This window comes from Rattus norvegicus, chromosome 14, assembly GCF_021556685.1.
Source record: "Rattus norvegicus strain SHRSP/BbbUtx chromosome 14, alternate assembly SHRSP_T2T, whole genome shotgun sequence".
NCBI classification, from domain to species: domain Eukaryota; kingdom Metazoa; phylum Chordata; class Mammalia; order Rodentia; family Muridae; genus Rattus; species Rattus norvegicus.
The window spans coordinates 65049967-65073894 of record NC_141547.1 but is presented as its reverse complement, the minus strand read 5'-3'; the positions used below and the strand labels follow the sequence as shown (position 1 = coordinate 65073894).

The following is a 23928-nucleotide window of genomic DNA, read 5'->3' as shown; positions in this document are numbered from 1 at the left end:
TTTATTGAGGACTACAGCCATCTTGTTAAGCAAACCAGCCTTTTCTCTCATCTCCACACAGAGAAATAGATCGTAGTGGGTCACACATGAAATTTGCTTATGGTGATTTTTCAAACAGAATGTGCTTAAGGGAAGAGTCACAGAATTTCAGAATTCTGAGAAACTTAAAATAGTAATTAAAAATATAAACTCAATTTCCAATCTTAAAGAATGAACATCACTAAGAAATGCTTTAGATTTCTCCACACTTTGTTCTCCTAGCATGCAGAGAAATGGTAAGTGTATAATTTCACTTAAGAAATTATATATTCAGATATTTACAATGTACCCCATTCCCTCATCTTCAATTTCTACTATGTCACTCTACCACTTTCACTTCCAAATTAATTAATTAATTAATTAATTAATTAATTAATGTGCATTGGTGTTTGCCTGCATGTATGTCTGTATGAGAATGTCAGATCCTGGAGTTATGAACAGGTTTGAGCTGTTGTGTGGGTTTTAGGAATTGTATCTGAATCCTCTGAAAGAACATTCAGTGCTCTTAAATGCTAAGCCATCTGTCCATCCCCATCAATACTCTATAGTTTAAGCCACAGATTTCATTCAGTGCTGCCTGTATGTGAACAGTTGTAACATTCTTACTGGAGCATGGATAGACACTCAGAGGCCATATGTTGAAGAAAACCAGCACTCTCCCCTAGAAACTGTGAATTGCAAATAGCTCTTCAGCTAGGGGTGGGACATCATCAGCCTCCTCCCCATTCCATGCTGAGTTATTTGTCTAGCTTGATGTTGTGCAAGCCTTCAGTATATAGTCATGTATTTGGTTCTTAAAGTTCTCAGGCACTCTGAGTCTAGATGGAGAGTATAGACAATGAGATATAGAATATGTGTTCAGTCTCTCTAAAATTGATGTAGATGTCATAGTTCTCAACGTGATGGTATTATGAGATGAGGATGTTGGGATATGATTAGGCAATGAGGAAGGAGTCATCATCGGTGGATTAGTGACCATACTTGAATAGACAGGATGGAAATCCCTGGCCTTTTCTGCTGCATGAGGGTATAGCAAGAAAGTGTCATTAATAAAGTTTGATATAGTGCCCTCCAACATGCTGAGATTGCCATTGTCTTGATTTAAGATGTCTTATTTCTTTGAACTATGGAAAATGATTGGTTGTTGTTTATAAACTAGTCTGTCTTTGGTATTGTGCTACAGTGACCAATTAACAGAGGTTGTTATGGCATTTTTTTCCATTTTTATTAAATTGGGTATTTCTTATTCACATTTCAAATGTTATTCGCATTTTTGAGCTCTCCATACTTGGCTGTAGACATGCTGTGCACTCACCCTTTTCAGTTTTGTGTTTGTGATCTTAGAGCTATGAGGCATGTACCAGCTTGCTCATGGGAATATAAAGGAGAGGGACATGTTCAGATTCCCTGGGCACACTACTGCCATATCATCCAACTGATCAATGGCTTCGCCCTATTTTTAGAAGCTATATTCTGATGGTGGATGGTGTTTGTAACTGAATACACTACTTCTGGGTAGGAAGGAGAGAGAGAGAGAGGGAGAGAGAGAGAGAGAGAGAGAGAGAGAGAGAGACAGAGAGACAGAGAGAGAGACAGAGACAGAGACAGACAGAGAGAGAAAGAGAGAGAGAGAGAGAGAGAGAGAGAGAGAGAGAGAGAGAGAGAGAGAGAGAGGAAAGGCAGTGGAAAATGTATGTTAAGAGAAGAAACAAATGTCAAAATGATTGATCACATTATTAGAATAATAAGTAACTTCTTTTAGTTTTCAGATGAGGTCCAAAATCATCTGTAACTCATTAGGTAAAACAAACTTGCCTTGAACATGCACCCATCCTCCTGTGTGAAACTTCCAAGTGCTGGGGTTCTGGGCATTCTGTTGCCCATGCCTGTCTATGACTTAACTTCTGAACTGAAGCTCTTGCTCAGGTCAAGCAGAAAACTGGAAAGAGGGATTATTTCAAGAGACAAAAAAAACCCTTTGTGCTCTGGTGTGGGACCTGATGAAGGTACACTGTGTAGGATGACTAAATCAAGCTAATTATCACATGTATTAGGTCCCATGTCATCTTTACTTTATTTCAGGGTGGTGTCTATGGTTAAAAAAGATAAAAAAGAATTTTGTCTGTTCCCACTGAGATACCCAGCAGAGCAGGCAAAAGAGGCACCCAGTACTCTTTCGTGATTTTTTGTTCTCAGAACATTCCCGGAAATGCTAATGGCTCTTTTAAAAACATTTCAGCTATCCATGTTGATGATGTCAATCTCCAACTCTACTGTGCGTGGTCGCTTCTGGATAACTTTGAGTGGAACAATGGATACAGCAGACGGTTTGGTCTCTTCCACGTTGATTTTGAAGATCCCGCTAGACCCCGGACTCCATACAGATCAGCCAAGGAATATGCCAAGGTCATCAGAGACAATGGCCTGGCAGGCGCTATGTAGGGAAGGCAGTTGGGAAATGCCCTGCTGGAAGGACTGAGGGACGCATTGGTCATGTCTCTCAAGTTGCCTCTGTCTCAATGGTCTGTGATTATAAAGCCTGAAACCTAAGACTATATCTGCTGAGAAGCTCTACTTGGCTAACGGCATTTTATCACACAGCATCTTAGATAGTGAAATAGAGAATCACAGAAATTAAGTTTTATTAAAAATTTTGGTTTGATTTAAAAACTTCAATTTAAATTCTTAGAATAATCTCCTAGAAAAGGAACAGTGAGTTTATAAAGATAATATACTGTTTATTTGTAACTCTAACAGCAGAAACCTTAGAAGGGTAGATTATTGTTACAAAGGGAGATTTATGCACCTCCTTACTTTGGCTACATAGCTATTTTTGCTTTGGAGAAGATCTCTGTTAGTGTTTGATCCATAAAATTTCCAGTATTTAATCTAGCACAGAATAGCCAAGCTAAAAGCCACAACATACGTTCTATACAACAGAGGAAATGATAATATATTTAATGAAATATATATGTTAATATGTTCATGATATGTTTTGTCAATGATTGGTTAAATATGTCTTTCTTTTGTCTAATGAAATTTGGAAAATGTTAAAAAATAAAATGAATTACGTTTTGAATGGAAGAAGATATTTTTCTTTGCTTTGTTTAGTTTACCAGTATTGGGGATGGAGCACAATGGCAGGGATGGAGCACCGAGAGGCACTCACCACTCCAGAAGTATTAGTGTTGATATTCAGCCAAATCCCAGAGTCCTGTTACACAGCAACACAAAATTCAAAACAAAGTGAGAGGCAGGGTATGACCCTCATCTTTCTTTGTTTATGAAAATGATGTATTTATTTTGAAACATTTTATTAACAGTTTTATGTATGTATACAATGTACCATGAGTCTGTCTATCATCTGCTTTGCATTCCCACATACTCTCCCAATACAGTCCTTTTTCTTCCCACATTCGTGTCCTTTCTTCTTCCTTAACAAACAAAACAAAACAACTACACCAACCCCCCCCCCCATTTAATTTGATTTCTGCTGGTATATATTGCCTGATGTTGGTGGCTTGATCATGTGCAGGTAACCAGAGCTGTAGTGAGTTCTTGAGTGTGATTCCCATGTAATGTCCAGAAGACAGGATTTCCTAACACTGTACCCCATCCTGTGGCTCCTACATTCTTTCCCCTTCCTCTTCTGTGATGTTCCCTGAACCTTCGGTTGTTTGTATTTCTATGATTTCTCTTTTAAATTTTCATGAAATAAACACACACTTTGAATGACAGAAAGGAGTGTAAGCAAAGGAAAGGCGAGGGAAAATTTACTACAGAGAAAGCTAAGGATGTTGATGATGGGATAGATAGTAGTTGGAGCTTTGCTGAGATTCTTTAGAGGGAATCAGTGGTAGATACAGGACTCCTTCGGGGGTTCCAGTTCCCCCTCAAACCCCCCTTTCCTATATGTATCTCTGACATGTAGGCAGTATTATCACCTCCTGTTTGAAGACTGAACAACTGAGGCCGGCCACCCTGTATACTCAAGTTGTATGTGTACTTATTAACTGACCTAGGATGACTCACATCATCTCTTTTTCCAACACACTACAAATTAGGATTCCCTGGGAATCCTTTCTGTATTGTCTGGATAGAAAAAGCAACACAGGTTTTAAGTTGATAATCTAGCAGGAAACAGGGAGCATTTCCTATCCTCTCATGCTGCTTCCCCAAAGAAACTGTGTATAAACTCGGCATCTGAGGAAGGCCTTTTTTGTGAGTAGATACAGTGTCATTTTTCCTCTTATAAACTGTGGTCAATTTCTGGATCATTTTCATGTTCATTATATGGGAATTATTTACAGCGGAGAACACAATCTCAGTAACTTTGGACAGAGTAAGAAAGAATCGGTCAGAGTAGTTCAATAAACATGGATGCACTGGGGAAAATTATATTAAGATTAAAATGGTATACATGGGGAATTCTATTACATCTTTGCCACTGGTTTGTTATTTTTATTGTTCAATGAGACATTATCTCACAATTTGTGTTCATTTAAGAAGCACATTTCCAAAGCTTATTTCATCCTTTCCAATCCAGCCTGTCTTTTTCATTTTTACCATGCATCCTGTTTACAATTTATACGCCCTCCTATATTATCTTGCACAGCAACTGAGTTTTTCTTTTAATTAGGATGCTGCTTTGAGTATTACTTATCCTATGGGGCAAATTCACAAGTTTTACAACAATACAAATGAGCACTGTGTTTTCCTTAAGCAAAACAGAAAATTAATATTCCATTGTAGATAAAAGTCTGTTACATTTGGTCTACCCAGGTGAAATCAGCATTTGTGTTGTTCGTGCCCAAGCTTCTTCCCTGAGCTGAGGCCCTTTGCAGTCCACTTCTGGCTTTTACAGGGCAACTCGTCATGTCAAAGGTGGACTCAATTAGTCATATAATTTAGCATAAATTACCCTGGGGTTAAGATGAAAAGACAAACAAACAATAGTAACAAGTAAACACAAAAGTCCTCATGGACTTTCCCCTCCCTCTGCCAAATTTTCACAGCCCCTATAGTATTTCAATTAATATTTCACTTAATGGTTTGTCTTAGCATTCAAGAAAAAGATGGGCTGTGTTTTGCCTGTGAAGGAAACAGACTTTGAATTCTTTAAATGGAAAATCAAGAGTTGTTAATTATGCTTAGCCCCGATAGACACTGCTTTCAAAACATGTAGGCCACCTGAGGGTGGCAAAGGTCATCTTCTATGTTTGTTTGAAATAAAAGGAGACCTATAGATCTCAGTGCTAGAATAGACAGTCATACTTGAATATCTTTATTTTTCCCTTGATTGTTTTACGTTTCCAGTTTTCTCTTCCTTGTTATGTGAAAATGTGACATCTACATCCTGGCAGGCACATTTCAGAAAATTACTTTTTATCTTAAAATGTACTTTTTTTTAAAAATAGACAATTGGCAGGTAGCTAAAAATATTTACAAAATGAGAGGCCACTTCATTCTGATAGGCAGAGTGTGTGTGGTCCTCTAACTCCTAAGAAGGTAGGGGTTTCCACCTCAGTCCTTTACCTCATGAAAACACGGAAGTAATTTCTCATGAAAGCCTCAAACCAAGAAGCTGGCAACCTCAGTGTTTGGCAGTAGAGTGCTAGTCATATTTTTATGTCTTGGAAATTTGTGTTTGGCCTGTAGCTTTTAATTATTTTTATGAATTTGAGAATAATGAATACATTCGTAATATATTGGAAAAATTCTCCGATACTGACTGCCCTCCCCAAACAGATTTATATGATAATTCTTAAACACCAATTCTATTACTCTGGGCTGGTCAAAAAGAAAATAAAATGCTGAGCCTTATTACTGGGAACTCAGAATGTAAATCAAAGCTGATGGAATTAATACTGTTTAATTACCAGTAGCACACCTCACCTGGAGAACACATAGTCATCGCTCAGCATAATATTTTAGGCTGGAGTTGTCTTGGGAGGGGTGTGGTGCAGAGACTAAAATGTGATGAGTCTTAAATAATGATGTTATAGGGAGCTGTCATATCTTATGTTGGTGTTTAGGTATGGGGGCAGCTGAGTGAAGAGAGGCAGTGGATGGGGTGGGGTCATAGTGTTCATTTAAGGTTTCACGGGAAAGACATTTCCCAACTATGATAGGAGGAGGAAGTGAGGTTTTAGTATAACATTTTATTAGCATATATTAATCATATAAGATAGTGAGTTGCATTGTGACATTTTGAATCATACATAAAAAGTGGCTCACGTTGGTACTGCCCCTTAATTACACTCTTATCTCCCCTCCTCACCCTGGTTCCCTTGTGAGGGGTATTTTTTAAAGTGAGTAGACTGGCTGTTCACATAGCGGGGCATTGATAAGTGCTTTGTGCTTGCCGTTTTGTCTGCATGGCTATTGGTATCAAGGAAACACAGCATTGCTAGCACTAAGAGTGTGCGATCTTAAGGAATATTTCTCTAAATTTTACATATTCCAAATTTAAATATTAAAAATGTCCTAGCCAAGTAACATGCATCTATTTCCTGACATTTTACATGCCTCAGTTTTGCCATGTGCAAAATGAAGGTAGACTATCTTGACAATCAAATCAGCCAGTACATACACACCATGCATAGAATAATTCCTAGAATACAGCAAGAGTGTGTTTGCACTCCTGAATTTCTTCACATCAAGGCTCTGGCAATTCATCAAGTCTGTTTAGGTTTCCTTTCATGGAAGCAGGTCTGTTTCACACAAATTTTTCTCTGCATGGCTTTCTGCTAATGTGGAACTTATCACTGACTATGTATTACTCTAATTTCACTGACAGCCATTTTTCATCAGACCTCAATTCTTTGCTGGACCTAAGAAGAAATGCTGATTTTTATTTGTTCTGTTGGCTTGTTTTCTAGTAGGTAAAGTATGACACTTGCGAGCTCTTTCAGTACTGGACTGTGCTGAGAAGAATCCATTTTTTTATATCACCATTGTGGTTGGAAGTGCTCTGTGACACAAACAGTATATGTTTATTAAACTCACCTGTAAAACATTTTGAAGAGGCAGAGTGCAGTGGCTCTGAAGAATCACTTGGACTTATGCAGCTTGATTGAGATTTGAGAAAATAAGAGGTGTCAACTGAATTTTCTGAAGGCTAATTGTTCACATACAGAGGAGAGAATAATTTTGAATAGCTGGGATGGTCACAGGTGGTTTGATGGGCAAATGAACATCATCTAGGCTGGGTGGGGCAATGCATGTTTGCAATACTAGAACACAGGATGTGGAGGCAGCAGCACAGGAATTCAAGGCTGCATATGACTTTGAAGGCAGCCCGGGGCACTTAATAGCCTGTCGTGTACAATTTGTGCTGCTCAAATGCTCTTGAATGTATGGATTTCCACCAGAACTTGGATGACCTACCAAAGGTCAAACACTTAAATAAAGCTAGTTCTCCATCTCCCAGCATTCATCAGATGTCTTGACTGAGCTTTCTCAGACATTATACATACTGTCACAATTGCTATGGGTTCCTATGTGCAACTACCCTGATTTGTCCAGAAATGTCATTTCCTTGTAGTCATCCATTGCCTCTGGCTTCTACAATGACCCAATATACTTGAATTATAGAACATGGAGAAATCAATGTGTTCCTAACCTGAATCTTTTATCCCTACTTGCTAGTTTTATGATGCTAGGGTGTTCTATGCATGTGCAGGAGAAATATAATCATCAATATTGCTTAGTCTTCCACCCAGTGAGTTACAATATGACCAACCTGACAAGATATGCCCATTTCTACAATAATGATACAAACACCATCCGAGTAACCAACTACTTTCCAATTGGATTTAAGGCCTGCTCCATATTTTAACCTCATGCTTGCTACCTTTACTGTGGCCAAAGGTCTATGGGAGGGACCTACTAATGTTTTTCTATCAAATAAATATAATGTTACACTGACCACCCAATGGCATATTGTTAAATCAGAACATAAGATCATCTCTCAGCTATCATCAGAACAGATTTTTTTTTGCAGAAGATGGTGCTTAAAACAGAGACCTGGCTTAAAACTGGCTGCTGTGAAGAGAATAAGACACCAGGGTATGCTAAGCTCTGACCTGGGTGGGCATTTATAGCACATACCCATGAGGGTATGTCATGAGACAAAACTTAGTTGTTGTTAGATCTTTCAAAAAACAAACTTCAATGGTCTTGGACATTTGGAAAATGAAGTTTGGATAAGTCAACAATGATAGTCTGAAAGAACAATGGTGCAATGGATAGAAAATGACCAACAATTATTTTGCTCTAACCAGGAACATAGCCTCCAGCAAGGATATTTAGACATTGATCATAGTTTTTGAGATTAATTACTTTCTCTTGTTTAGAGTAACTAATTGGATTTTTCTTTATACATGATTTATTCTTCCTAGCTTTTCTTCCCCCTAGTGTTGGGAATTGAACACAGATCCTCATAGATGCTATGCTGATGCTTTCCCATGGGGTTACTTCCCCAATGCCCTGTTTCCTTTTCTAGTTACGTCCCAAGTCTTCTGTTCTCACCAATGTTTGTCTTCGTTACCCACCGTATTACCTTGCCCAATCACGAGTTGGGTTCGCTCAACTTTCACCTCTGCGTGAGATCATGTGATACCTTACTTTTTGTGCTTGGCTTATTTCTTTTTACATAGTGTTCTTCAAGTCCATTTATATGTTGCTCTAACTGGTAGAAATGAATCAGAAATTCATTTCTACCATGTGTTTCAAAAGACACATTTTATCCTTTATAATCTTTCCCACAATCATGTATTATTTTTACTCATTCAGCTACTGATGGGCACTCAGGTTGAATGGACAAACTGAATTTGTCTCCTTTAGGTAAATATCCAGTACTGGAATTGCTCTCTCCCTATTTTTTTTAATGCCAAGACACTTCCATAGTGTTATCAAATGTTTGCATTAATTTAAATTCATACCAACAGTGTTCAAGGGTTCTTTTTCATCCACCTTTATGCCAATGGTTGCTATTTTTTCCCTTTATGATGATAGCCATGCTAACAGGAGCACTTGATGAACGTGTAATGTTTTCAATCTTGTGTTTACTTGTCCAGTGGTGAGTGACTTCAGCTTTCATTTACTTTACATTTTCTTTACATGGAGTGATATTCAATTTCTATAAATAATTTACCAATGTATAAAGTCATTAATGCAATCTATATGATGTAGTGATTTTAATTTATAGTTGAAACTTCAGGTGTGGATAGATTTCTGTAATCCTGGCATAGGTCCCATAAGACATTCTATCATAATCTCTTTCCAGATAAATGAATTATAACAATAAGAAGATAAATAACTATTACCAACCACAGAGACATGTGGTAGTACATCCCTTGGAAACCCATCAAACTTCTTTTTCTCATTTTTTTTTGGGTATAAAGCACACACTTTTTTTTTCTGACAAAGATCTGGGAGCATCAAACCTAGTGCCCAGGACTGATGATTCCTAGAAATATTCAGACAGCTGCCCTGACATATAGTCTAACCACAGGCCCTCTCGTATAAGTTCCTCCATGTCTCTGAAACTTCAGCCAATTTTCCATACCTTCCAGCTGGCCATTCCATAGAGCGTTAGATGCATAGCTTCTTTTATTTTTAAAAGACAGCCAGCCACCATCTATACCAAGCACTCTCTTTGCTCACATACTCACATAGGTTGTTTTGTTTTGGAATCTTGTCTCCTACAAACTTGGTACTCTTCCTAGAAATGAATCACCAAACCACAACTTTCCCCATGATTTAAGTTTTGTGTTTCAGCTTCCAGGTGACAAATATAATGGGTAAGAAAGTCCATTTCACCCAGATGTTTTTGTCAGCTCCACATTTTATAGACCATGTGTCCTCAGCAACTTATGGTTTTGATTTTAATGTTTTACTATTTCATGAATATTAAAATAAAGCTATCAATATGGCGATTTTAAAATAAAATGAGATGATATGTGAAAAGGAACTAAGCTTACAGTCCACTAAATGATAATAATGTTAGTCACTATTAGTATTTTCTACTGATGTTGGTTCCTGAAACATAAGAGAAGCAACCTTGGATAAACAGTTGTTGTTCCATGCCTCTCTTACGTTCCCATCTTTCTCCTCTGAACACAAGCAACTGCTTTACATGATTGGTATGTGTTGGCTTGTCCAACAAAGCAGCCACAGCTTCTCCCTGTGCTGGCATTTTCACCTGAACTTCAGTTCCAAGTGAATGTTAATTTCTCGATTACTTTCCAAGATCTATCCTCCCCAGAGTTGTTTTCTAGAAGAGTGACCACTTTTCAAAGTAACTTCTTACCAAGAGATGGGTTAAGAACTGCTCCTCATCAAACATGATTCTGGGGTGGACTCTCTGTGCCTCTTGTGAGTTCAGTTTCCATGTTCTGTAGAACCGAAACATTTTATTTACCATGCATATAAAAAAGAACAGTGATGAAATTTTTTCTGCATTCTAGTCTGCAAATGTCTTCCTTTCTTTTCTCCTCCCTATAAACTACAATATACACTTCTTATTAAACTGTGAATCTATTTGCATGGAAAGCAGAACCATTGAAAGGTTTGGCAGCAATAAACATTTTCTTTGCCCTCTGTGTTTTATTTTTGTACAGTAGAACGCATCCCTGAAAACCTTCCAGATTCACTACGTCCTGATCACACTGTCTATTATAATTCCACCCGATGGCAAACTTCTCCTTATTGACTCTAAATTACATTTAATCCTGTTAGGATCACTTTTTATTGAAAGGCATGCATTGTGATGGCTTTGACGGGAATCCAGCAACCAAATAGCCTGGCCAGAGGAAAATAAACTCTTGGAGCTCTCTAATGCTTGTCATTTTCACGCTGGGCCCAGCTGTGGAGCCTCTTGAAGGATGGAGAGGATTGGGGTGCTCTGTGCAGATAATGGTATGCTCCTGGGCCATGTGGAGAGCTCTCTACCACAAGAAAATAATCTTTTGAGCCCAGTGGACTAAGAACCAAAGACCATTTTGAGTTAAGACAGTATAATTCTATTAGTGAAAAACGCTTGCAGGGGGAAATTGCCTGTGTTAAAATCTGTGCACAAATTAAAATAACAGGGCTAAAGGGGAAAATATCTCTATAAAAGGCTTTATGGCTCCAGTGGATAATAATATCCTGTCACATTAGAATCTGGGGAACCTAAAGATATAGTTTTTTAAAAATAGTATATTGGTATCCTCTCCCGTTTTTAACTTGTGCAATAAATCTGTTCTTGAGGGCTTATTTGATGAATCTGAATGTTGTACCAACATACACTACTGTTTTTTATGAAGAAAATGCTGAAAATAGAGTCTTGGTTATGTGTTGACACCTTACAAAACTGATATAATCTAAAAAATTCTAGTATTCCTAAGTGTGCTAAATGCATACATTCCTTGTAACTTTTATGTTCATGGCAAGTTCTGTTAAATATTGCTGTTTTGATACAGTATGCTAATTTCATTTAAATGTGTACCTTAGTTTACAATAGATCATTACAAAGGGGTGAGCAGTTAAAAATAAGCTACCAGTGATAACAGGGTTTGTTTTCTAAGATGACAGAATAAGATACACAGCTAAGGACTGTGTAGCTCTTAAATAGAGAATGTTACATATCACAGTACTACCCACAAGTCTTTCATTCACTGGACTTTAGCTGTGAGCTGGAAGCTTCTGCTGCATTTCTAATTCCATGATAAAGACAATTTGAGCAATGGGCTGTCAAGTGTCTAAACCTGTACCATGTAAGTAAATGAAGACACAGTTCATAATTCTGTTAAAAGATGATGGCAGCAGTTACTATAAAATTAAACAATAATGAAACAGATGATGCTTTGAGATCTACCCATGTACCATGCGCTGGGGGGTTCAGTACCAGAGCAGTTCCTTCCAATAGCATAATCGAGACAAAAAACCCCAGGGCTATTATCTTCTGTCTGTCTTACTGTGGTTTGTTTTTTGTTTTTGTTTTTTTTTGTTAGTTAGTTTGTTTGTTTTAGGTTTTTTGTGGGGTTTTTGTTTTGCTTGCTTGTTTGTTGTTTTGTTTGTTTGTTTGTTTGTTTGGCTTTCCTTTTCTTTTCTTCCCCCCTCTCTTTTTCTCTATCAATTATCTTTTCTTCCAAATTTTTGTTCTCCTTTTCCATGCCTCTACTCTCCCTTCATCTTTTATTTTGTCTTTGTTGAGATAAATACTTTTCTTAGCCTAGGCCTGGTGCAGGCACTGTTGCTATTCTGTGACCAAGTGTTTTCATGCCATTCACAAACCAGGTTGAAACAGTACAGGGCTACCCAGTAGAAAATTCAATTCATATTTATGGTGCCCATAAGGGGAAATTTTCTCATTGGCCCTTTAAGAATTAAGTTGCAAGGCATGAATAACATGGTTCACTGGAAACTCCTAGCATTCTTCTTCCTTCTTTAAAAGAAAAAGAAAGAAAGAAAGGAAGAAAGAGAGAGAAAGAGAAAGAAAGAGAGAAGAAACACACACACAATTTCCCCAAAAATCACTAAAGAAAACACATAGACACACACACACACACACACACACACACACACACACACACACACACAAGAAAAAAACAATGAATCACAAGCAACCATAGCAGATGTATCATGCATCTCAAAGTAACTGGAAATATAGTCGAAGACATTTGTAGATGGTCATCTTGCATTGCAATGTCAAAAGTTAGGCTACCTCTGAACTGAGAATGGGACCCTCGTTGAAGGAATCAGAGAAAGGACTGGAAGAGCTTGAAGGGGCTCGAGACCCCATATGAACAACAATGCCAACCAACCAGAGCTTCCAGGGACTAAGCCACTACCTAAAGACTATACATGGACTGACCCTGGACTCTGACCCCATAGGTAGCAATGAATATCCTAGTAAGAGCACCAGTGGAAGGGGAAGCCCTGGGTCCTGCTAAGACTGAACCCCCAGTGAACGTGATTGTTGGGGGGAGGGCGGTAATGGGGGGAGGCTGGGGAGGGGAACAGCCATATAGAAGGGAAGCAGGAGGGGTTAGGGGGATATTGGCCCGGAAACCGGGAAAGGGAATAACATCCGAAATGTAAATAAGAAATACTCAAGTTAATATAAAAAAAAAGTTAGGCTACCTCTTCTAGAGCTTAGAAACCCCAGATGGGTGTACAGAAAAAGAAAGGAACACATAGTCTTTGATATCCTATCTCTCCAGATGAGGTCGACTTGAGATTAGAGGAATTTTTCTTTGTGAAGAAAAGGTAAGCAAGAGGCTGCCTCAGCTCCTACCCCTGCTATGAACACTTAGAATTCTCACTGATGAGGACTCATGGATCCTTTCCAGGTTGTGAGTCCAGCCAAGGATGTTCTCTGGTGTTCATAAACTGAGTGTCCCAATAGATATTAACCTATGTCCCGAGCAACCATGCTCTGCCCCTGTTAATATGTGTCCCATTCTAAGTACAAAATGCCATTGAACTTTAGCTTTCATGAACTTTTGCATGTTCCCCCTCTCCTTTTATGGGCCATCCTTGAGCAGAGCTTCCACTCCCCTTTACCACTAGTTCCATGCACTCCATGCTCTCATCTTGTGTTCTGTTATACTTTCCTATTAACAGAAGCTCTAGTGACCTCTGATTGCTTGGGACCCTGAGCCTTGAAGTACTAGAGCAGTCAGTCACACATCTGGTAGGACCCTGTTGCTAAGTCTTCTGTAGAAGGATGACATCACTGGGGTGTCTAGCCTTTGGCAACACCAGAAAAGTAGGACACTCTTCTGGATCCACAGTTGATGTAGCACTGATCCCACTTTCAGATATCAACAGACCACTAAATGCTATGCACATACTTTAGCAGAATGAGAAGATTCAGTGACTTGCAGTCTAGAACATCAATGCCTTGCCTGGCCTGAGTTATTCCACCTATCATGTCCAATGATCCCAGTGATGTAAGTACCTGCAATGCAGTCGTACTGCCCCCCATTGGAGCTGATAAGGTCACTGGCCTTTGTGAAATGGAGACATGATTGTTTTGTTTTATTGCTGCAGTCCAATGTATCTGGTAGCAACTTCCCATTACTAAGCCTTTGCCACTGCTACACCCAGCCTTAGAACCTGGTTTACTTCCAGGTTTTATCATTCCAGGGTCCGGTTCTGCCCAGTGTAGTGTATTCACTAGAGCCTGAAATACTAACAGGATATACACATATCCTGTTAGTTCACACCTTTCAGTTAAATCTGTGACTTGGCTCCCGAGGTCCAAGGCTTTGGATTATCTTTTCTTTCTAAGAGCGATACTGATTCTCTGAGTTACTAGAGCGCATGTCTGAGCACCCAACCTTGGCCTAGCTATTGAACTGCACATACTTACTAGTGTCATTGAAAGAGAAAATTTGCTAAGGTCAAAGGTGCTATCATATTTTGTGAGATTCGAAGGTCAGGAATTTGTCTCTGCAGATTTTGCAGAACACCATCCTCCAAGCACAAAACCATGACGGAGCAGATCCTGATCATCAGATGCCCATCTTAGTCACAGTAAGTGTGACTATCCTAAGACATCCTCAATATCTCGCTTGTGATGTGATGTTGACAGCTTATGTTCCCTCATGAGAGAAGGGAGCAGGGATGATCCATGAACCCTTACCTGAGATTCAAGACACTTTCTCTTACAGCTACTTCTAAGCCAAATGTAATTCTGTGAAACTTCATATGCTCCCATTCTCTTGAAGTCAGAATATATAGACTGTGAAAGGGCAGCTGCTGGGAGACTCCATGTATGCAGCTATAGGGAAATTATCGTTCAGGTTGGGTTAAAAATATTGAAAGTATGGCTACTCTGGGATCCTGTATAATCCTACAAGTTACCTTTCATCCATGCAGTATAAGTAAGACCAATAAATTAAACACACACACACACACACACACACACACACACACACACACACACACTTTCCTACGATTGAACTTTGGTCTGTGCTTCATGTCCAATCTGAAGTGAGGGTGGGGTGGATATTTATTTACACTTCCTCAGAAAACGTTAATGCAATAATATCCCTTCCTGACACCCTTCCCTGGATGCAAGAGTCATTGTGGCTCCTGGTGAACCCTTAAATCCAATAAGGGAGCATCCCCTTCAGTAAGGCTTTTCATTGACAGGAAAACAACAGCTGAATCTGTAAGCCCTTGCCACTATAATTATGAAGCTATAATTACTACTTCTGTAGCCTAGATCACCAAGCACATGTGTATACATAGTCACTGTAATGTTTATTACAACTTAAGAGGCCTCAGGAAAACTCCCTACCACAGTCACATAGAAGCTGAGCACCGAAACTGCAAATACTATTGGCTTTATTATTAACTTAACACAGCCTAGAGTAATCTGAGGGAAAAGCATTGATAGGGGAATTGTCTAGGTCAGATTGGCTTTTGGGTATGTCTATGGGGGATTATCTTGATGGTTAATTGAATGTCTTACTACACTGCGGATAGTATCATTCACCCTGAAAGTGATTGTGGAGTAGTAAGAAAGGTAGCTAGCAAGCAGCATCTTTCCATTGTTACTACTGTATTTTCTCAGCTCTGATTAAGCTTTTTGATCAAAGGAAATGCTATGTGGAAGAGCCAATAAGCTTGTCTTCAAGGTCCTGTTTGAAATCCTGCATTGACTTCTCTCGGTGATGAACTGAAACTTGTAAGTTGAAAAAAAAACCTTTCTTCCTCTATGCTCTTTTTGGTCAAAGTGTTTTTTATCATAAAAGTGTTTATCATAAAGAAAAAGAGAACATCGAATGACTGGTATCATTCTGCAGGTACAAATTTGCAAAATGAAAAGAGGATATAGTATTCCATGCAGTCAATAATGCAGGAGCATAGGGATGGTAAAGAAGAAAAATGAAGATACTTGTATAGAAATATAAATAAATAAATAAACAAACAAATAAATAAATAAATAAATAAATAAATACCCCACACAGTAACCAAGTAACAAAAAAAAAAAAACCAAAAACCAAAAACCAAAAACAAAAACAAAATAAACAAAACAAAAAAACAAAAAACCTCAGTGGGACATTGGCCACTCAGACACTTGAGAGTGCTTTCCTCTGCATGGTTCCTTTAGTGATTGCCTAGTCTGGATCCGAGAGTGCCCTACTTTGCCTTATAATGAACCCCATCTATTTTCCACAAAGAAAAAGAAAACTCAGCAAGGGGAGTTAACAAAACAAGTGAGGGAAGGTACAAATAACATTTAATGAAATAACTGAGAGCTTCCTGTATTGGGAGGCATGTAACCATTTAGATCTGGGTAGTTGGAAGGTCTTCAAATAAATTTTGCTGAAATAGGCCTTTCCAAGCCACTTTGCAACCAAATTATCCAAAGGCCAAGAAGATTTTTTAAGTCAACAGAACCCTTGAGTGACATCAGAGAACCTCTACCATTCTATGAGTAGATCTCTCAGCAGAAACTTTGCAGTAATAAGACAATGGGATGCTATACTCGAATACTAAAAAAGAAGTCTTAGAACATACAGCCAAACATGGCTTTGTAGTGTTCAGCAAAACTATCCTTCAGAAAAGAAAAAGAATGAAGTAACAGACATGTAAAAACCAAGGAAGTTCATTACCAATAGTCTTGCCTTGCTAAAATGACTTAAAAGTATCATGAAAATAAATTAAAATATAAAATTCATAGATAAAGGTAAACGTACAGTGAAAGTATAAAGAAAGTCAATTTTTTGAGCTAAATTTATAGCAAGTTTTAATTAAATACTGACCAGGATGGACTTTGGCCAGGACCACTCTATGTAATTCCAGAGAATGGCTGAAAGGTAAATTATTAAACCTTGTCAACAAAAATAAAGATTTCTATTGGCCTTGATGAAAACAGTATGATAATACCTGAAGTTATCAGAAATAAGATTTCTGAATAACCCTAGGAATAATTTTAGATGTACCCAAAGGAAATGAAATGATTACCCTCTTATGATACTTACATAGACATGCTCACTGCAGCTTTATTCACAATATCTAAAATAAGAAAAAAATCTATGTGTTCTTTGAAGCATAAATGGATGAACTGTGGTATATATACACAAAAATGATATTACCCATGTCTAAAATATAGGACCTGTCCTTTGCCATAATATAGATTAGTCTTGATAATACTATATGATGTGAAATAAGAGAAAAACAATAAATATTGCATAAAATTACTCATATATGGAACATAAAAAAACAACAAATATTTAGAGATAGAGAACAATGTAGTAGTTAGCAGGGATAAAGAGGAGAGGAAATGTAGATAAGACAACTTAAAGCAGTAGATATATAGTGTGAGAGAATCTAGAGAGGTATTGGGATTCATGTTAATCTTGTTATGTAATTGCTCTTACTTGTACCCGATACAGGTAACTGTATGAAATGAGAAAGACTTCAGTTTATTCTATTTATTATAACCATGATCATTAATTTTATGCATCCACTTGAGTGAACCATGGGCTACCCAGGCAGTATATCTGTCAGGTGATTTTTTTTTGGTGGGGTGATTTTTAATGAGACTAATATTCAAACCTAAAGACCAAGTAAGGCACATTTGCCTCTTCTATATGGGTGAGAATCATTCCGTCTATTGGTAGGGGGAAAGAGTATTTCTCACCGCACTACTGTCTTTGAGCTGGGACATTGGTCTTCTACCTTTATACTCTGTCCTAGGCTTACATTTTTGTTGCAGGTGATCAGACATTTGGACACCAACTGAGTATGTACTATCAGCTTCAACTCTCTTTCTCTAGACTTCTCATTCTCTAATTAACTTTACAGACACAATTATCTTCTCTCTCCCATCCCCGGCCTCCCTGCTCCTCTCTCTTCTGTAGATCCTGATTCTCTGTCAATCCCTGACTGATATGATCATATAAACATCTTGTAACTACTCCTGTGTTACCTGTAAATAACATTCATGTTCAATTATAGACAACAATTAAAGAATATAAAGGTCATATAAGGTCTAAAGTAAACATGACAGGTAAAACTTTTCTGACTGTCTTAAACTTATTTTATACTTTTGATTATTTTTTTTTAAATTTCAAAATCCATCTGGTGTTGGAGGAGACACCATTATCTTGTCAGAGCTTAGGGCCTCTAAAGTCTTAATAGAGAACATGTGGGGAAGAAGTAATTAGGCAGTGACATTGAACAAGTAATTAGAAGTGTGATGAGTGCTGTAAAGGAGAGAGGCAGAGTGCTCTGGAGCATATGACAGTGAATCTGAACCTCCTTTCACTTTTTCTGCATGAAATCCAAGATATGTACATTCTCAACGGCCGTGGAAGAAGGGCATCATAAGACCCTCAGTTACCACTTGAGACTGAGCAGTGATCAGCGAGAGGTAGTTACTCCTGATGCCCATAAAATGGACAAAACCCTTGATGAAGAAACATCTAAAGAGGTGAAAAATAACAAACTTTGAGGAAGTATTTGGATGGGATAACAATGTGTTTACTTCAACACTTTGAGGAGTCATGTGAACTTGATTTCAAGAAAAAAATTATCTTTTGGATTTGCTACTTTTCTCATAACGATGATAATAATACCTAACAGGGGCAACTTAAGGATGCAAGAGAGGATTTGTCCTAGCTCATTCTTTGAGGGTGCAGTCCATCGTGGCAAAAACTATTATGTCAATCTGGTGTGAAGTAGCCGGTCTCTATGCATTCACAGTTAGGAAGAAGGTGGCCTTTCCTTTAGTCTCCGCTCCACAATTTGTCCTCGGGAGCAATTCTGGAATAAAAATTTGGAGATGAGTGGGTGGCTCCATCCCCCAACTGGGGGCCTTGCCTATGCTCTGGGTATGGCCTCTACAGATTCTCCCTTCCCTTTGTTGGGCATTTCAGCTAATCTCATTCCTGTTCGGTCCTGGAAGCCTCTTGATTTCTGGGACTTTCTGGTGGCTACCCCCAGTTCCCCATCCCTCATTGCTTCATACCTCTGTTCAATCTCCTGACTCTTTGTATATCATCCCTGTCTTCTCTCATACCTGATCCTGCCACCTTTTTCTCCTTCCACTCTTTCTTTCTCCCAAGTCCCTCCCTCCCTCTATGTCCCATGAGTATTTTGTTCCCCCTTCTAAGAAGGACTGAAGCATTCACCCCTTTGTCTTCCTTCTTCTTGAGCTTCATATGGTCTGTGAGTTGTATCATGTGTATTCTGAGCTTTTTGCCTAGAATCCATTTAGTACATACTGTGTGTGGTCTTTGTGATTGGGTTACCTCACTCAGGATAGTTCCAACCATTTGCCTGGAAATTTCATGAAGTCATTGTCTTTTGTAGCTGAGAAGTACTCCATTGTGTAGATGTACCACATTTTCTGTATCCATTCCTCTGTTGAAGGGCATCTGGGTTCTTTCCAGCTTCTGGCTATTATCAATAAGTCTGCTATGAACATACTGGAGCATGTGTCCTTGTTACATGTTGGAGCATCTCTTGGGTATATGCCTAGGAAACAAACCAGACCCCCTAGAGCTCCCAGGGACTAAACCACCAACCAAAGAGTACACATGGAGGGACCCATGGCTCCAGCTGCATATGTAGTAGAGGAGGGCCTTATCTGGAATCAGTGGGCAGAAAATCCCTTATTCCTATGAAGGCTCCATGCTCCAGTGTAGGGAAATGCCATGGTGGTGAGGTAGGAGTGAGTGAGTGGGTGAGTGGAGGTGCACCCTCATAGAAGCAGGGGGAGAGGGAATGAAATAGTGGGTATCTGGAGGGGAATCTGGGAAAGGGGATGGTTTTTGAAATGTAAATAAATAAAATATCTAATAAAAATTAAAAAAAGGAAGAAGATAATGAATGACTACGATTGGTTTACTTTCTCTATTTCATTCAGTCCCCCAGGCCATGTGATGGTGCCTCTCTGATAGGGTGGGTCTTTCCACCTCAGCTAAGCTAATCTAGAAACTCTCTTCTGACATGCACAGAGCTTTGTCTCCTAGATAAGTCTAGATCTTGTTAACTTGATAATCATCATTAGCCACATCATCTTCAAAGATCAAGGGGGAAGTGAGAAGCTGCGGGCAGCTCATCTGCCACATATGGATCAGTTTAAACCCTGTTTTTAAAGTCTTTAAGCTCTTCTGGAGACTTGACATGGGGACTATGTCTGGATGGCTTTGTGATTTTACTAGGAGGGACAATAAAGGTGTCTGTAGGAAGATTGAAAGAAATGCACATCAGTTACCACACTCTTAGGCCACAGTGTTTAGCAAATGCCTGGGTTCCCCATGTCACAGTCATCCGAAATACATGCAAATCTCTGGAACACATAGACCAATGGCCCAATTTATGTTTTTGATTAATTTTTGGCTTGAGGTATTAGGATTTACAGGCCTAATTTTCCAAGACTGCTGCTGCTACTGCACGGAGAACCCTAAGGTGTGCCAGTCACATGACCTAACTAGTATTGAAAGCAGAAGACCTCAGCATATTGTTTAGTTTCACTAAGTAAATGCTTCAGTTACCTTAGTCTTGTCATTTCATTTCTTCACTTGAGTCTTTCCTCTCAATTGTAGAACATGTTCTAAGACACAAGAAATGAAGGGTCTGATATATCTGAAAGTGCTTTAACCAAAAGACATACCTCAGACATTGAAACTTTTTTTTAATCTTCCATCATGATCAGATATGTGCAGTGTGCTTAGTGAATAATTGCCCTGAGACTGGGGAAGGCACTTAGAGTGTGCAAGACCAAAGTTGTGACCTCCAGAAATGATGGGTGCAAGAAGTAGGTAAGAACACATGTCCCAATGCTTTAAAACAGGCAAATCAAACAACTAGGTTGAGCTCCATGATGCAGTGTGTCTATGGTTCTTTTCATTTCTCCAATTGGCAGTCTGTCTGTCCTTGTGTTTGGGAATTAGAAATTCTACATCTCTCATTTTCATTCGGGGTGAATGGGTGAAGTCTCATGATCAAATACTAATGGAATGAAAAGAATGGTGTCATTTAAACACTAAATTCTACAAGATAAAGGGGAAAAGCAAGTAACAAAATATTGTCACGATGTAAAATAACTTACCTCTGTCTATTAGTATTAAAGATGCGAACTATAGTAGCTGGGGAGATGGGCTGGTAAAGTGCCTGTGGTACAAGCATGGAGACCAGAGTTTTGATCTCCAGGATGCACACAGGAGGTAAGTGTCATCATGCATAATAACCCTACCATGGAGAGGGGACAGTTAGAATCCTGGATGTCTGCCATTGTTCTGGTAATCCATGAGCTCTGGGTTCTGTAAGAGATACTGACTCAAAAAACAAAACAAAATCTGGAGTAAAGATCTATAGAGGACAACAAGTGACATCATCCTCTCCTCTGGCCTCCATATATCCAGGCACACATGTTCATAAATTCATCTGCATTCACAGGCGTACACATATTCAAACCTACACTATGTACACCTATTGTGCACACATATACTACATGCACACATATCAAGCATAATCAAACACAGAGTTAACAACCTAACGATACCTCTTATTTAAATTTTCTTAAAAAATGAATCTTAAGTTCAAACCCATTTAATTTTCATCAGCTAAAAATTTGAGCCCATATGCCTTTGACTGTCCACTTGCCCAGCGTGCTTTATCTTTTGTCTCAGCTGAGCAGAGCTGGAACTGAGCTGTTCCAGGAGAGATGGACAACTGTGAGTCCTGGTGGAAATGTGAACATCTATGTGTCCTGAAAGAAAATCTGTGAGATGTATTGGGAGAAGAGCAGAATTGAGAATCCCTTCCTTCCACGGGGTAACCAGTAATCTTTTATTTGGCCATTAAACTGTTCATGGAATGTATTACTTTTACATGGTGACAGAAAATCATTGAGAAAGGTCCCCCTTGTCCAGAGATATCACAGGAAACATCTGTGTGTCTGTTGCCCTGAGACTGATTCTTCCAAGCCCTGGGTTCCTGCCAGTGGCTTGCAAGGTAGGCTACAAGTTTTACATGAATTATGGGTTTTCCCTCAAGCTTTTCTGGACATGTTTACTTGTGTTTTTAATAATTATAGCTGGAAGATTTCCCACAGGAGGATGATTTGTTCTGTAGCATTTCAAGGGGAGAATAATAGATGAGTAAAAACATCAAAAGAGTCCAAGTCTAAAGGACTAAGACAAGATCATGGAGTGTAGTCCTCAGCTTGCCAAAGAATGAGCCATAGGCAGCTAAAAGACACAGCCAAAGCTAAGAGTTCTGGACTCCAGTTCAAGACACAGGGTTTGTTTCCTTGTTACAGTACTTTCTGGCATTCAGCAACTATCCTCTCAGGACCTCAGCTTCCTTCTTTACAAAATTAGCATAAAATATTCTCCTTGGTCACATATGAGTAGTGAATATTACATGTAGCATGAGCTATTGACATCAACAAGGATGTGTGTTCATGTGCAGAAGACAGCACTCTTGCTCTCCACGATCAGCTCCTGCAATGTTCAGGACCCTACAGATGTCCATGTTCTCTATGTTGTCCCATCACCTCATGTTCGCCTTCATACACATATTTACAGGATCACTGGACTGCAGGTTTTCCATACTGTTTCTTATAAAGGTAAATTAACTCAGGTCACCTTCTCATTTACCTGTCATACTTCCTTAAAATGCTTGTGACCTTAGCTAGAGTATTCTGCTATTAGGACGATGGAATGAGGAGCTGGAGAGAAGGCTCAGTAGCAAAGACTGTATATTGATCTCAGAGAGGAGGACTGGAGAAGCTATGGCAGGTGGCTCACAGCCACCAGCTCCAGGGGATTTGATGACTCCTTCAACCTCCTTAGAGACAACAGTAATGTATGTGTACATATACTCTCCCCACTATGTATAGACCGGTTATAAATGTTATAAAATTTATTTTTAAAATAAAGAAAATATTGTGTAAATCTTTCCAGATGCTCCATGGCATTCTATGTCCTGGGGATATGATTGGTTAGAAGTTAACACTGGGAAAGCTTTTTTAAATGCGAGATGAAATCTATGCAAAGATCCATGACTGTACTATCACAGTTTGTCCTCTTGAAGTTTGGATCTAATTTTTGATGTAGGCATTTTTTTCAACCATGAAATATTGTGTGTTATGATGTAGCAGCTAATAAGACCTGATATAGTGACTTTAAATTGAATTTCATTAGAAAAAATAAGAGCATAAAATGTCTTCCTAATGGTCTTAATTAGGGAAAATGGAAGATCATAGTATTTCTATCTTGATGCACTAACCTAGATAATTGGGGTAATATGAAATCCAGGATGAGAAAAATAGGGAGTCTGGGAGCCAGAGGGAGACAACTTCTGAGTGTCCAGTTCCTTGAGTGTTTTTTGGAGCAAAAGATTTACCAGATGACAGGCATAGACTTGATGTAATTATTCCCTTTCATGTGGACAAGTCAGCATTGTCCAACTCTGCCCTTGATTTGCAGTGACTGCCTACTGTAGAAAGCCATTATTCTGAGCCTCACTGCTTCATAACAAGGGCCACTTGTCCCCCTGATGAGGGCATTGTATGAAAACAGCACATTCATCCTTGGGCTCAGGCTAATCTCTCTGCTTTCAGCCCCAGTCTCCAGTTTCACAGAGCTCTGCCTGGGCATTTTAAATCAAATGTCCTTAACCTTGATATTCATATATTCTGCTTGCCTGAAATCTCTGTTCATACCTCATGATGAAAGTCTTATCTTTCTCTTTTATATTTCAGTCTTGTCAGGGAGGGAAATTAAGCTAGATTCTCTAATTGGGAACCACATGGGGCATGCGCATGATGATGACTGTGCCAGGATTCAATAGCTACCCAGCACTCAGGAACAGAAGGTCGCCATTTTGTAAAACCAGAGAAAATGCTATTGGGCATTTTGCAGAATT

At 38.9% G+C, this 23928-nt stretch overlaps 1 protein-coding gene across 4 annotated transcripts in view; it reads left to right on the top strand.

Moving 5' to 3' along the window:
• The window catches only part of Gba3 (glucosylceramidase beta 3), a 146441-nt gene extending 143318 nt beyond the window's left edge, over positions 1-3123 (top strand). For all 4 annotated transcript variants that reach the window (XM_087582545.1, XM_087582544.1, NM_001395627.1 and 1 more), the window contains 1 exon segment: positions 2279-3123. Coding sequence is in view for 2 of the 4 variants with exons in the window: in XM_087582544.1 (XP_087438670.1) it covers positions 2279-2481 (203 nt within the window). In the remaining 2 variants the exon portion in view is untranslated.
• The last annotated feature ends 20805 nt before the right edge of the window (positions 3124-23928 follow it).